Here is a 15,411-nt window from a genome sequence, read left to right on the forward strand (position 1 = left end):
CTCTGCCTCCCGAGTGCTGGGATTAAAGGCGTGCGCCACCACCGCCCGGTTATCTCTTGTTTTTAAATTGTTTCTATTGAGCTACACATTTTTCTCCGTTCCCCTCCCTTCCTACCCATCTTCTTCTCCCCTCTCTTATGACCCCCACAGTCCCAATTTACTCAGGAAGTCTTCTCTTTTTCTCCTTCCTGTGTAGATCCATGTATGTCTCTCTTAGGGTCCTCTTTGTTCTTCTAGGTTATTTGAGATTGTAGACTGTGTAGGTTGGTTTTTTTTTCTTTGCTTTATTGTCCCGCGCAACCGTCTCGCCAGCAAGAACGACGCGGCACACACAGGATCCTTCTGCAGAAAGCTTTAATGCGTCTTGAGAGGGAGAGCATAAGCTTACAGAGCGGAGACCCCAGAGGACCAAAGCCCAATCCTTTTATAGGTTAATAGTCCTCGCCTCCGACGTGTCACGCTCTGACTGGTTGCAGCTCGTCAGCCCATATGACGCCACGGGAGAGGCAGAGAACAAGGGATGGAAATTTCAGTTGGTGCTGCCGAATGCAGGCGCCATCTTGTAATGGAGTATGCAGGGGTGGCTCCTCACACTTTATGTCTAGAAGCCACTTATGAGTGAGTTCATATTTTGTCTTTCTGGGTCAGGGTTACCTCATTCAATATGGTTTTTCTAGATCCATCTATTTGCATGCAAATTTCAAGATATCATTGATTTTTTACCGTTGAGTAATATTCCATTATGTAAATGTATTACATTTTCTTTATCTATTCTTTGATTGAGGGGCATCTAGGTTGTTTCTAGGTTCTGGCTATGACAAATAGTGCAGCTATAAGCATAGTTGAGCACATGTCCTTGTGCTATGATTAAGCATCCTTTGGGTATATACCCAACAGAGGTATTATTGTTTCCTAATTTTCTGAGAAATCGCCGTATTAATATCCAAAGGGGCTGTACAAGTTTGCACTCCCACCAGCAATGGAGGAGTGTTCCCCTTACCCCACAACCTCTCCTGCATAAATTTTCATCACTGCTTTTGATCTTGGCCATTCTTACAGGTGTAAGATGGAATCTCAGAGTTGTTTTGATTTGCATTTCTCTGATGACTAAGGATGTTGAGCATTTCCTTAATTATCTTTCAGCCATTTTAGATTCCTCTGTTGAGAGTTCTCTGTTTAGGTTTGCACATTTTTTATTGGATTATTTATTCTTTGATGTCAAATTTCTTGAGTTCTTTGTATATTTTGGAGATCAGTCCTGTGTCTGCCTCCTGTCCTCCACAAGAGACATCTCTTATTTTTACTTATTTTGAGTCAGTCTCATTGTGGCCTGGAATTTATATAGATCAACTGGTTTTGAGATCCTGCTTCTACTTCCCAAATGCTGGGATTAAAGGGTGTACCACCTCACCCTGCTTGCTTTGGTAAAGAGAAGTCTCACTATATAGCTCTGACTGGCCTGAAATTTGCTGTGTGGACCAGGCTGGCCTCAAACTGATCTGACTGCAACTGCTTCCGAAGTGCTGGCATTAAACCTACCTGGCTTACACACTGTTTATTATACATATACTTTTTGGAAAATCTGTTTTCAGGATTTTTTTTTAAATCAACATAGTTTTTTGTTTGTTTGTTTTGTTTGTTTTTAAGACAGGGTTTCTTTGTGTAGCCTTGGCTGTTCTGGAACTAGCTCTGTAGACCAGGCTGTTCTTGAACTCACTCACAGAGATCCACCTCCTCTGCCTCCTGAATACTAGAATTAAAAGTGTGCTCCACCATCATCCAGCTTCAGGATTTTCTTTATTAAGGCTTTTGGGATGTATTTGTTACTCAGACAAATAACGTACTCTTTATTATGTTTTCTTTCTTGAGGTTTCAGGGGGATTTCAGGGTGGTAGCAGCCGTAGGCTAGATACACACTTCTGCACGGGCAGAGGCAAGAAAGCAAAAAAAGAATAGCTTTTCCCTTGGATCTTCTTATATCTGGGCCATTGCTTGGACATGTAACACACCATGGTGAATGTGAGGAGGTCAAAGGGGAACTCTCTGAGGTCACTTCTTTCCAAATTTTCTGTGGTTCTGGGAATTGGACTCAAGTTTCAAACACTTTACATGCTTAGTCATCTGTCTGGTACAATGTTTTGTTTTTATCGAGCTGTACATTTTTTCCCATTCATTCAGGCTTTTTTATCACCTGTCCTAGCCCACACATCACGAATATCAAAGGAACATTTAAGGCCTCTAATGGTGCCGGTCATCTCTAACTTGGTCTTGCTCCAGGTGTCCACTCCCAGGCTTCCAAGTTTTCTCCTGCCATGTAACTTTAATAGTCATCTTGTGTTTTGTGTGAGTGGCATTTTCTTACCTTTACCCTTCCTCCTTCACAAGGCTCTAGTCTTTTCCTGCCCCAATTCTTTAAGATATCAACATGCCTATTGTGCTGTTGTTCATTCTCTCTCTCTCTTCTTAGATGGGGGCTTGTGTAGCCTCATCTAGCCTGAAACTCCAGGATCCTCCTTCTCCCACTAAGCCTTTTTTATTAATCTTCTAGGTATCTCTTAAGGTAACTTTGACCATTATTTTAGATGTATTAAAACCTTACCTTGACTTATAACTGTGACATGAGTGGCTGTTCAATTTAAAAAGTGTAAATAAATTCATAAGAAAGATTAGACAGAAGCTAAAAGAACATTATTTTCGAGCTCCTGTCTTTTTGATTCCTTACTTCCTAGTGTGCAAGTAAGCTAACCTGAAGATCTGAGGATCATTAGAACACAAAATAGGGTTAACAGTGTTCAGTGGGAAACTTTATGCCTGCCATGCACAAGGTCCTGTGTTCCATCCCTGAACTATTAAAAAGAACAAGAATAAAGAAAGAAAACTAGGACACAGAGTAGCTTCCTTCTAAAGAGCTTTTAGTCTGTTTGGGGGCACAGTGTGGTAAATGCTCTGAAGGCAGATAAGAGAGCTGGGAAAGCTGAGAGGTTACTAGAGCAAAGCCTTGATGGAAAGATGCTTTCACCATAGCCATGATGCAGATGGCTAAGAGGCAAGAGAGTAACTTGAGTGCCTACATGCATAGACACAGGTCACAAGACATTCTTATTCTTACCCTGTAATCTGATTACATCTGGTCTACATAATTAGGCATTTGGCCAACTATAATAGAAGTGCTGATTACTAATACAGCTGTTAAATACAGCTGTTAAAGTGAGAACTTGGAGACTAATTTATATATGACATTTTAAAAGATACAGTTTCCTAGCAAGTATTGAATGATCATTTTAATTGAAACTTTCTCATTTAATGAAATAACAACCCTTCTAGGGCTCCAGTATGGAGCTTCTTCTTTTGTCGCGGCCACCAAGCCAGTGCACCACCATTCAGGAGCTCTAAGCTCACCTCCCTGATAGCACCTCTGCTTTAGTGGCCTCACTTGTAAAATGTAATTATTACCAGAATTTTAGCAAATAGCTTCAGTTCAAAGGTGTAGTGTTTAATGAATCTTTAATATTTAAAAACAAACAAACAAACAAACTGTGTATTAGTCACGAGGAGGTGCACTTTTAACCCCAGCACTTGGGAGGCAGAGGTAGGTGGATCTCTGAGTTCAAAGCCAGTTTGGCAAGTTCCAGAGCAGCTAGGGATATACAGAATAACCCTGTCTTGGGCAAAAACAGAAAAGAAAACAGAGAAACCCTATCTTGAAATTCCAAAAAGAAAAAAAAATATATGTTTATGAATGTTTTGCCTGAAATATATCTATGCACCACATGCTTGTATAGTGCTAGGGAAGGCTAAACGGTATCAGATTCCCTGGCCATTGTGAGCCACCATGTGGATACTGTGAATCAAACCTAGGTCCTCTGTAAGAATAGCCATTGCTCTTAACTTCTGTGTCATATCTATAGTCCAAAGTTGATGAATATAATATTCTTACAGCCAAGTACTAAGATAGAATTTTAAGATTGCTGCGTGAGGGTTTGGAAAACTGGAAAGAGGAAATGGGAAGTTCCACAGTCAAAGGAGAGCACCAAGGAAGCATGTTGGGTTTTGCCTTTTGCAGGCTTTGGTGTGGTTTCTCCAGATCTGTCTGAGGATGAGGTAGTATTGTCAAAGAGGGGAGCTTCAGTTCTAGCCTGTTTGCAAATCTAGCCTTTTTTTTTTTTTCTTCCTCTTTCTGGAGATTTACTTGGGGTAGCCCTTCCTCTCAACTTTTTTAACAGGTCTTAGAATGTCCTATAGAAGAGGTAGATACGGTGGAAGGTGCTCCTTCTCTCTTTGTTAGCTAAAATGCTTATTTTCTTTTGATGCAACAGTATGTTGTTTTTTGTTCCCCCAAGATGAACAGATTCTAAATGCATTTTAGCCTGTGGCACACATATCTCCCTGTTTATTTATCTCCATTTAAGTGGTGCATACAAACTGTAGGTTACCAAGGGTCTGCCGTGAGCTATGCTGCAAGATTCTGTCCTCCAGAGGCTCATAGTGTGCTGGAGGAAATGACTTTAAGCAGAGAAGCAAACAAATAATCATGCTGTTGGTGACTGAGATGTATCTGAAAGGAAAAAATAAAGTATGTTTACAGAAGACACAACCGGAAGCATGGAAGAAGACTGTAGGGAGGGAAACTGAAAAGAACTGACTTGTAGGGACAGAATAAGGTGCGACTTTAATGTAGTGTGTGTGAGGCAGCCAATATGTTAGGTGGTTGAATGGACAGAAAAGGCTAGAGAAATTGCTAGAGATGGGATTCTGAGGGTTACCAGTTTGTAGAAGGCAAACCTGCACTGTGATATATCTAGAGAATCTCTCTCAGGTAAAGAGGACTCACTACATGGGCTAGCCGAGGAATGAGGAAGAGTAGGTGGGAGCATTAGCACATGGACACTGCTGGGGATGTCAGGGAGATGAGGTCTTGTGTGGAGGGCTGTGCTTGACCCCTTATTAGTACATGGACTGAATCGAGGTTAAGTCAGAAGCATGGCCTCTGTGAGTTCATGCCCTTTGGAGAGGGAGGGGTGAAACAGCATCTGATGCTATTTTGACCACAAAGAGGTGAAGAGAGGTGGGCTTAGAACTAACTGAAAGGGGAATGAGGTCTTTTTATGTGCTGATTGGAAAATCTAAGAAATGAAGAAGAAGCTGGAGTTGGAAGAAGACACTGGTTTAAGGATTTCAGACTGTAGTGTCTGTTTGTGTGTGTGTGTAGTAAAGAGCCTTGGCGTGCTAGAGAAGGAATCTGTGGGGGCTAGAGAGGGACTGCTACCGTAAATACTGTGTAGGCTGAGACTGTGGAACCAGAGCACTGTTCACAGGTACTTAGCCTCTACTCATGCATAGGCACCTTTCGTTTCTTTATGTTGCCTTTTAGCCTGTTAGAAAGCATTTTGTTGTCACACTAGGCAGAACTGGCACTGTGAGGGAAGATGAGGTTTAAGGATTAACTTTTTTTTTTTTTTTTACATTTATAATGGTAACCTTACCCTTTCTCAATTTTTAGGCCTTTTCTGATGCTATTAAAAAATGGCAGGAGCTGTCACCTGAAGCCAGTGGAAAACGGAAAAAGAGGAAAGAAATGAACCAGTATTCTTTCATAGATTTCAAATTTGAACAAGGTAATGATAAGCTTAATGTCGGTGATAACCATGTAAAGTTGTAATCTTTTTTGTGAGGTCACGAAGCAGGGCACGTGCAAGAGTAACTGAGAGGACTGTTTCAACAGCATATCACCGTTTATAGACAGTAGCTGCAGTTGTTGGCCTCCTTTTCCCTTGGGTACATTCTATCAGGAAAATGCTGTGTAGTGGAGGATTTTGTGTGGACTAAAAGGAATGATGCTAATCATGGATAAACACTGCTCTCGAAATGTATCAGCTGTATAGTTGTACTGACCTTTAGTCACTAATCACTTTATGATTAATTGCTATAGGGAGACAGTTTTGTACCTGATCAGCCAGATACAAAAGTTAGGTATCAGTGTAGCTGATAGCCAGGTTTTTATAAAATTCCCATTGGAATAACTTCAGAAAGTCTTTCAAAGAAATCACTTGGTTCTGAAACCCCATTACACAGACTGCAGGATTTTATAACGTTTCATGTGACTCTGTTACATCAACAAGGAATTCATTGCTCTTAGTTCACATCAGAAATGGGAAGTTGCCATTTCTCTTGTTATGTGTGTGTTTCTAAAACTCATCCAAGTATGATTAAATAAAATTTAAAAGGTTTTAGATTTGTAAGTTCTCCGTTGTGGCTTTCATTCCCTGAGACTGTGGTTCAGAGCTAGTGTTCCTCAGCAGTCTAAGGAGCAGTACCTTCTTATGTAACAGTCTCATTGGTCCCTGGTTATGATGTCAGTATCTCTCACTCAGCTAAACTAAAATGTAGCCATAAGGATATTGTTTCTGGTGTTCAGTAGTGGAGAGCATGTTCCTTACAATATGTTTTACCCCTTGTTGGCCAGCTCTGTCTTTCACAAAGAAAGCTCTTCTTTTTGGTTTTTTGAGACAGGGTTTCTCTGTGGCTTTGGAGCCTGTCCTGGAACTAGCTCTGTAGACCAGGCTGGTCTCGAACTCACAGAGATCCGCCTGCCTCTGCCTCCCGAGTGCTGGGATTAAAGGCGTGTGCCACCATCGCCCGGCCCAAGAAAGCTCTTCTTTATATCAAGACAAAATACACTCGTGGAGCTTCCTGTCACAATTACTGGTCATGTGGCTGAAAAGAAAAAACTGAAGCATAAAAGGGCTGAGTGCCTTGCCAATGCATCTATAAGTAAATGAGCTGAGATTCCAGTTTTGATGATCTGACTTCACACATGAATCTTAGCACCGTGCTTCACCATCCCTAAAGCAAAAGACTGGTTTTTAAATCAAAAGTTACATATTTTATTTGTTTTTCTGAGACTGTTTCTCTGTCCTGGAACTACTAGCTCTATAGACCAGGCTGGCCTCAAATTCAGAGATCTACCTACCTCTGTTTCCTGAGTGCTGGGATTAAAGATGTGCATTACCACCGCCCGGCAGAAGTTTACATTTTTAAAAGCTTAAGAACAAGAGAAAACGAGGATAAATATATGAGGAACCAGACAGTTTATACTGTTAAAATTAAAAGATTATCAAGAATAAATGAGTAGTAATTGGATATCTGGATATAAATCATTTTCTGGATAAATTAACAGAAGAAAACAATGCTTGAGGAGGCCAGTTGTTCTGACTTACAATGTGATTTTGGTGAATTTAGATGCTGATCTTTTAGATAGTCTAAGTAGTTGAAGATTTTCATACTAAAAGTTTAATACGTAGCTAGGTGGTGGCGGCACACACCTTGATCCCAGCATTTGGGAGGCAGAAGCATGTGGATCTCTGAGTTCCAGACCAGGGTGGTTATAGATCAAGTTCCAGGACAGCCAGAGCTACACAGAAAAACTCTTTCTCAAGAAAACAAACAAACAAAAAGTTCAGCGTGCATAATATATGTTTGCATCTGCCCCAGTGACTGAAAGAAGCATCTGGTAATATCAGGTGTGGACCAAGGACATGAAGCAGATGGAACCCATACATTGCTGTTGGTTAGGGGTAATATATTGGAAAGACCACTTTGGAAAAATTGCAATTATTTTCTATAGCTTAATGTAAAGCATGTCCTAACTACTACCTATAAGCCCTGGTGACTGGCAAATTGACCAGAAAACACAGGGCATTCCAGCTATATCTGTAATAGTTAAGAACTTTAAAGCCGCTGTTATGCTAATAAACTGTATGCTCTAGAACTGGAGAAATGGCACGAAGGTTAAGAGCACTGATTGCTCCCCCAAAAGACCTGGGTTCAATTCCCAACACCCACATGTCAGCTCACAACCGTAGCTCCTGTTTCAGGATTTCTGACTCATAGCATGGACATACACACAGGCAAAACACCAATGAACATATAAATAAATAAGTAAAAATAGCTGCTCACCTAGTGCAGTGCTGTCAGAATGGGAGAGGCTTTACAGTTGGTGCTCACAAAAAAAAAAGTAAAAAAGGACTAAAGCCTTACCACAGATTAAGCATGATAAGGCATATGGTCTCAACTGTAAGATGAGTTGTTGGAAGCTGTAGTGCCCTGCCACAGGGCTGGTGGGGTGGTGCTAAGTTGTAGAAGACAGAATGGCTGGCCTATATTCCTAGTAAACAGTCGTTCCTGTGATTTCACTTTGTTATATGTCTTCTAGGTAACATAAAAATAGAAAAGAGAATGTTCTTTCTGGAAAACAAGCGTCGACACTGCAGATCCTATGACCAGCAGGCCCTCCTTCCAGCTGTGCAGCAAGAGCAGGAATTCTACGAGCAGAAAATCAAAGAGATGGCAGAGGTAGGAAGCTGTGCTCTGATCTTGGAATGTGGTTCTGAAGTTCTAGTTTGCTCCCTGTTGGATTAAGAGTTCCTTTGGGTGCTGCGGATATAGCCCAGCTTGGGTTCCATCACTAATATCACACCAATGCTTCCTTTTCAAGAAAAGTGTGGTTGTTCCATCCCTTAAGCCTAGCACTGAAAGCTAAGACAGGAGAATCTTGAATTGGAGGGTTTATTTATCCTTATACTGAGGATTGAACCTGCAGTTAGCATTCTGCCACCAAGCTACAACATCTAGCCCAAATTTTCTCCTTTTTGATTGATTATGTGGTAAAGTTTAGTTTGCTTTAAGGTGGGGCCCCCCCCTTTTTTTTTTTTAAACCAGTCTGTGTTGGTACTCAGTTATGTGGTTCAGCCTGGTATTGAACTCTTGGAAATCTTTCTGCCTCATTACTCCAACTGCTTAGGTGACAGTTACAGGTGTGCACCACCACACCCAACTCAAAGTTTTTGAGTTTTTGTTTTGTTTATTCCCTTCTTACTATATGTTTGTATTGTGTATGTTTTGTATTCATTTTGCTTACTTTTTTATGGACTAAAACAAGTTTTAATACTTTGTGAAGAGGGCTTCTTCTGTGATTTTTCTTTTCTTCAGGTTTGTTTTCAGCACAGAAAGGTTTTAAACAAAACAAAACTATAGTTTAAATTTTTTGTTGCAGTTATTTATGTGTATGTTTGTAGGCACACTTGTACCGAAGCATGTAAGATATGTCTTTACCTTCTCATTTAGCTCTATAACTTTCCCAAATGTTATAAAACATTCAATTCAATTGGAGTATACCTATATTAATTATTTAATAAAAATCTTCTAGGCTTTGGTGACCCCAAGTTCTGAGTTCACGGAGACCCAAGCCTATGAGGTCACATTTGGGGGGGGGTAGGGGTGGTGTTTGTTCCTGTGTGGTTTTTTGTTTTGTGTTTTTGAGACAAGATATCTCTACATGGTTTTGCGTGTACTGGAATTCTCTATGTAGACCAGACTGGCTTTGAACTCCCAGAGGTAAACTTTACTCACTCTGGAATTAAAGGTGTATACCACCTTGTCTCACCTGAAGCCACATTTATTTCTTAGAAGGATGAATAGAATTTGCTTTTTTGAATTTTTTTATTATTTATTTGTTTCAAATTTGGAGCAATAGAAAAAAGCAATGGTGACTTAGCAGTCTCCCTGCACTCAGTATTTTAAGATGCCAGTCTTATCCATGTGTGGTGTTGTAATTCTAGCTACCTTGGAGGCTGAGATTCCAAGGATTAGTGAAAGTTCAAGGCTAGCCTAGATAACTTAGAGAGAGCCAAGGATGTGACTGAGTGGTTCAATGTTTAATTCCCAGAACACCCAGATAATAATAGAATATGCAGATCTCTGAGTTTGAAGTCAGCCTGGTCTACAAAGAAATCCTGCCAGAAAAAAAAAACCTGTCTTGAAAAACCAAAAACATAGAAGCAGTACATAAGTGTTCTGTCATCATCTAGATATAAGAACTGGTCCTGAGGAGAGGTACTGGTCAACTTGAGAACAGCTGAATCTTGCCCCCCACACCTTTATTATTTCTCTACCACTCATAGAGTATCATTTTTACTTTTAAGAAAACAACATGAAAATTATTGATTAATCAATATTGAGTATTTGGATAGACACTATCTCATAACGAAGTGGTGGTTTGTGTGTGTGTATGTGTGGATAAAATTCTACATCTCAAGCAGACATTAGAATTTGAAGAAAGTTTTCATCTTGATCCATCCATTTATTAATACTACCATGGAGGGTTACAGAAAAAGCTCAGAGTTTAAGAGCACTGTCTGCTCTTCCAAAGGAATTTGGCTCAATTCCCAGCACCCACATGGTGGCTCAAAACTATCTGTATGTAACTCCAGTTCCAGGGGATCTGAAGCCTTCCTCTCTAGCCCTCTATTGGCACCAGACACATTGTAGGAAAAACACCCATATACATAAGATTGAATTAAATTTTAAAAGTCATCACAGAGCTTAACCAAGAGCAATTTATAGAATTAATAGATTATCTGTTATTTGTAGTTATTATTAACCTTATATCCAAACTATCCTCTGATCATTGACAGCCCCTTTGTTCTAACCTGATAGTCTCTGACCATATCCTTGCTCTAACGTGGTGAAATGGTCTAGTCTTCTCTGGCTTGTCTTAGTTAGAGTTTCTATTGCTGTGATACAGCACCATAAGGAAAAAGGTGTTTATTTGGCTTTTATTAACCATATCAACCTTCGTCATCTTAGAAAGTCAGGACAGGAACTCAAATACAACAAAAACCTGGAGGCTGGATCTGATACAGAGGGTATGGAGGGGTGCTGCTTACTGGCTTGTTCACCATGCTTGCTCAGCCTGCTTGCTTGCTCTCCTTCCTTCCTTCCTTCCTTCCTTCCTTCCTTCCTTCCTTCCTTCCTTCCTTCCTTCCTTCCTTCCTTCCTTCCTTCCTTCCTTCCTTCCTTCCTTCCTTCCTTCCTTCCTTCTTCTTTTTGGTTTTTAGAGACAGGGTTTCTCTATGTAACTGCCCTTAGCTGTCTTGGAACTAGCTTTGAAGACTAGGGTGGCCTCTAACTCACAGAGATCTACCTGCCTCTGCCTCCTGAGTGCGGGGATTAAAGGCATGTACCACCACTAACTACCCTGCTTGAAATAAATTGTTTTTAAAAAGGAAATAAGGCTAGCAAGATGACCTAGTGAGTAAAGGCATGTGCTGATCAAAGCTTGGGGACCTGAGTTTGACTCCCAGAACCCATGTGAAGGCATATGGAAAGAACTGGCTTCACAAAGTTGTCTTCTGACACGTGCCCCCCCCCCCCCCCCGCGCACATGTGTAGCATTTTCAAGTAATTTTTAAGAGAGATACTCTTCAGTTCCTGCTATTTCACTTAGAACCGCATCCTAGCAGACGTTCCCTGATGTGGAATTTCCCTCTTTATGCTGTAAATATGATTCTTTTTTTTTTTTTTATTTATTATGTATACAATATTCTGTCTGTGTGTATGCCTGCAGGCCAGAGAAGGCACCAGACCCCATTACAGATGGTTGTGAGCCACCATGTGGTTGCTGGGAATTGAACTCAGGACCTTTGGAAGAGCAGGCAATGCTCTTAACCTCTGAGCCATCTCTCCAGCCCCTGTAAATATGATTCTTAAACATTGATTAATAAATAAGTGGCTTTGGGCCTGTTGCAGTGCAGAATAGGGCAAGGCAGAAATTGCAGGCAGATGGAGGAGAGGATAGGCAGAGTCAAGGAGACGCCATGTAGCCACTGGAGGAGAAAGACACCAGCATGACACTTGTAAAATATAATAGAAATGGGTTAATTTAAGATATAAGAGTTAGCTAAAAATACATTTAAGTTATTGGCCGAACAGTATTGCAGTTATTACAGTTTCTGTGTGATTATTTCGGGTCTGGGTGGCTGAGAAATGAAGAAGCATCCTCTGCCTACAGAATGGCAATTTCTGTCTTTATGCTGTAAATATGCTTTAATTTGGTTGGTTAATGAAGAAGTTGCTTTGGGCTGATGACAGCGCAGAATAGGACAAGGTGGGAATTCCAAGCAGAGATTGAAGGGAAAAGAAGGCAGAGTCAAAGAGATGCCAGGTACCCGCCAGAGGAGAAAGATGCCCACACTCCAGTACTGCTAAACCATGAGCCACAGGTAAAATATAAAATGAAAAAAATTGGTTAATTTAAGATATAAGAGCTAGTTAGCAATACGCCTAAGAGATTAGCCAAGCAGTTTTTTAATTAATACAGTTTCTATGTGGTTAATTTGGGTCTGGGCAGCCGGAACAAACAAGCAGCCTTTGCCTACAATCCACAGAGGTCTTCCTCTTTGCTTTTTTTTTTTTTTTTTTTTTTTTTTTATTTTCGAGACAGGGTTTTTCCCGTAACTTTTGGTTCCTGTCCTGGAGCTAGCTGTTGTAGACCAGGCTGGCCTCGAACTCACAGAGATCCGCCTGCCTCTGCCTCCCGAGTGCTGGGATTAAAGGCGTGCGCCACCACCGCCTGGCTTCCTCTTTGCTTTTTAAAACTGCCCGTAACATTGTTTGATGAGGGTCAAGGCTTGTTTCTAGGGTTTGCTGTTTGTAAATATGTTTGTGTAAATATGTCAGTTCATATTTATACCTAAGAGCATCTTGGGGACAATTTCCTGAGCATGACTTTGATAGCATATAGCTTTAATCCTAGCACTTGGGAAGCAAGAGCAGGTAGATCTTCATGAGTTCGAGGCCAGCCTGGGCTTTATAGTGTGTCTCTGTCACAAAAGTTTTGGGCAGACATTGTGACTCATGGCTTTAATCCCAGCACTTGAAGTGGGGGAGGAGGCAAGCTGATGTTTGAGTTTGAGGCCAGCCTGATTTACAGAGTGAGTTTTAAGTCAGGCCAGTACTATATAGAGAGATCCTATCTCAAAAAACAATCAAACAATTTTTTTTCCCACTGTTGAGTTGACACCATGTGCTTCCTCATAATCAGCCATTTTACATCTTCTGCAGCAATACATGGTGCTGGTGGTTCCCAACTTGACCAACAAATCGTGTTATCAGACTTGGTTTTGGCACCTTTAGCTTCCTGTTTGTTTTTGCTGTTCTTTGTTATCCCAGAGTGTTTTGTGTTGATCTGTTCCTTGTTCATTCTACAGATTTATCCTTTGGTAACTTTTTCAACTATTAAACCATGTTAACTGAAGGGATACCTATTAATAATGTGTATAAATTGAAACCCATGCTTGTGCCTTATAATCTCCTTTCTACATCTGAATGTTTGATTCTTTTGTTCCTCAGCATGAAGACTTTTTGCTTGCTCTTCAGATGAATGAAGAACAATATCAAAAGGTATTTTTAAATCTCAAAAAGTTCATTTATTCTCGGTGTATTCATTGGGCTTTTCAAAGCAAACTTTTATTTTTTATAACCTCCTCTTGCCTTGTGAATTTGCAGTTGACTTAAGCCACAGTCAGTATAACAGCTAGTGGATGTTATCTTAATACAAGACCAAAACAGAACTGGAAGGAGATAGATATGTTCCCAAAGAGCATGAACAGAAATTCACTAGATAGTTGCTAGAAGGGACTGTTCTACATTCCTACACTCAGATTCCCTGTGTGTAGCCTTGGGCCAGGGGTTTTGTGCCATATTTGCCAACTTGCTTATTGGCATGACTGAGAGCAGGCTGCTGACTGGATCTATCTCCTCAATGAGCAGTGGCATCACATCTCTGCATGTACTTAAGGATGTGACTTTATTTTCCTTAATCCTTTAACCAAAAGCTAGGGCCAGCTTTGCATCCTGTCTTCTGACAAGAGGAACAAATCCAGCATTAGACAGCTTCTTGGGTAACGTGTCATGCCGTTAGCCCTTTTATAGTCACGTCAGCATCTCTTGCAGCAGTCTGAATTGGATTTAGGTTTTTTGTTTACCTACTTGTTGAGACAAGGTCTCACTTCATAGCCCTGGTTGACCTCAAACTCTAATTTCTCCTTTCTTGGTGTCCTAAGTATTGTCATTATACATTTATTGTCATGATACCCAGCTTCTGTGCTAGGGTTAGATAGCAAAAAAAGTTCACTGTTATTTGGTGTCACCTCATTGTGAATCTGGTTCAAGGAAGATAAGGCCACAGTTCTTGAATGGCGTATGGGGGTGTTCACATGTATCTTCTTTGGCTTTCAGGATGGACAGCTGATTGAGTGTCGCTGCTGCTATGGGGAGTTCCCATTTGAGGAGCTGACACAGTGTGCTGATGCTCACTTGTTCTGCAAAGAATGCCTCATCAGATATGCTCAAGAGGCAGTATTCGGGTCTGGAAAGGTAAGAAGTATGTCATGCACATAAATATGAAAGATGACTGTGCTTATAAACAAGTGTACTTGTGTGCGGAGGAAAATTCTGTTGATAGGTGATATGTTGGTTCTGACTCCTTCATGCCTTGTGTCTAGCTCCACAGGGCCTCCTGCCTCAGCGCTCACTTTCCTGGTCACAATTAGATAAAGGGTGAACTCAGGAAGAGTTTATTTTTTGAGCATATGAAAGTGTAGTAATATATTTTTACATAAAGATTTTGTAGTTCGTTTAAAAAGTCATAATAGATGTAAGAAGATCATATTTCTCTTTCCAAAGTCCCTTTCACTTAACACAACAAATAGTAGTAAGAGGTTGTTGTAATAAGAGCGGCAGGGCTGCTTCCCACCGCCATCCGGCTAGCTTTACCCGAAATAATTACACGGAAACTGTATTTTTTTAATTACTGTCTGGCCCATTAGTTCCAGCCTCTTATTGGCTAGCTCTTACATATTGATCTAACCCATTTTTAATATTCTGTGTAGCACAACGAGTTGGCTTACCAGGGAAGATCTTAACCTGCGTCTGTGTGGAGTGGGAGAATCATGGCGACTCCTGACTCGGCTTCTTTCCCCCAGCATCCTGTCTGTTTACTCCACCCACCTAAGGGCTGGCCTATAAATGGGCCTAGGCAGTTTTTTTATTATTTAACCAATGACCTTCCTCCATCATTTCCCCTTTTTCTGTTTAAACAAAAAAGGCTTTCATTTTAACATAGTAAGATTACATATAGCAAAACAGTTATCAAGCAAGAATTACAGTTACAATATTTATATCTATTTTATCTTTTATCATAACTAAGGAAAACTATAACTATAACTAACCATTTTTTAACTCCATTAAAGACTCCAGAAGGATATAATATTACCTAAGTAAACAAGAACTAAGAAACTTCAAACTCTAGAAATGACAGAGACATCTTGCTGCCTGGACAGTCACCCAAAGTTTTTTTGTACCGTTGGGGCATCCATCTTTAGCCTATAGGCCCATAGTATCCAGCAGACATTTTTATCAAGCAGGAAATTTCAAAGACAGTTCAGTCACTTTTTGTTGTGTCCTGTAGAATGTCTCACAGACTCTTTCATGAGTCAGGAACCCCGAAAGACCATCTCACCTTTAAGCAAGTTTAGCAGTCCTCTTTCTGTGGGTTCTCTGTGTCCAGTTTAT

At 40.6% G+C, this 15,411-nt stretch overlaps 1 protein-coding gene across 2 annotated transcripts in view; it reads left to right on the forward strand.

The window, feature by feature from the left end:
• Positions 1–15,411, forward strand: part of Rnf216 (ring finger protein 216) — a 122,840-nt gene that overhangs the window by 34,929 nt on the left and 72,500 nt on the right. For both annotated transcript variants that reach the window (XM_057765282.1, XM_057765283.1), the window contains exons 8-11: positions 5,501–5,615; positions 8,213–8,352; positions 13,189–13,239; positions 14,077–14,214. In XM_057765282.1, coding sequence (XP_057621265.1) covers positions 5,501–5,615; positions 8,213–8,352; positions 13,189–13,239; positions 14,077–14,214 — 444 coding nt within the window. The remainder of the gene's footprint in view (positions 1–5,500; positions 5,616–8,212; positions 8,353–13,188; positions 13,240–14,076; positions 14,215–15,411) is intronic.

This window comes from Chionomys nivalis, chromosome 3, assembly GCF_950005125.1.
Source record: "Chionomys nivalis chromosome 3, mChiNiv1.1, whole genome shotgun sequence".
Classification (NCBI taxonomy): Eukaryota; Metazoa; Chordata; class Mammalia; order Rodentia; family Cricetidae; genus Chionomys; species Chionomys nivalis.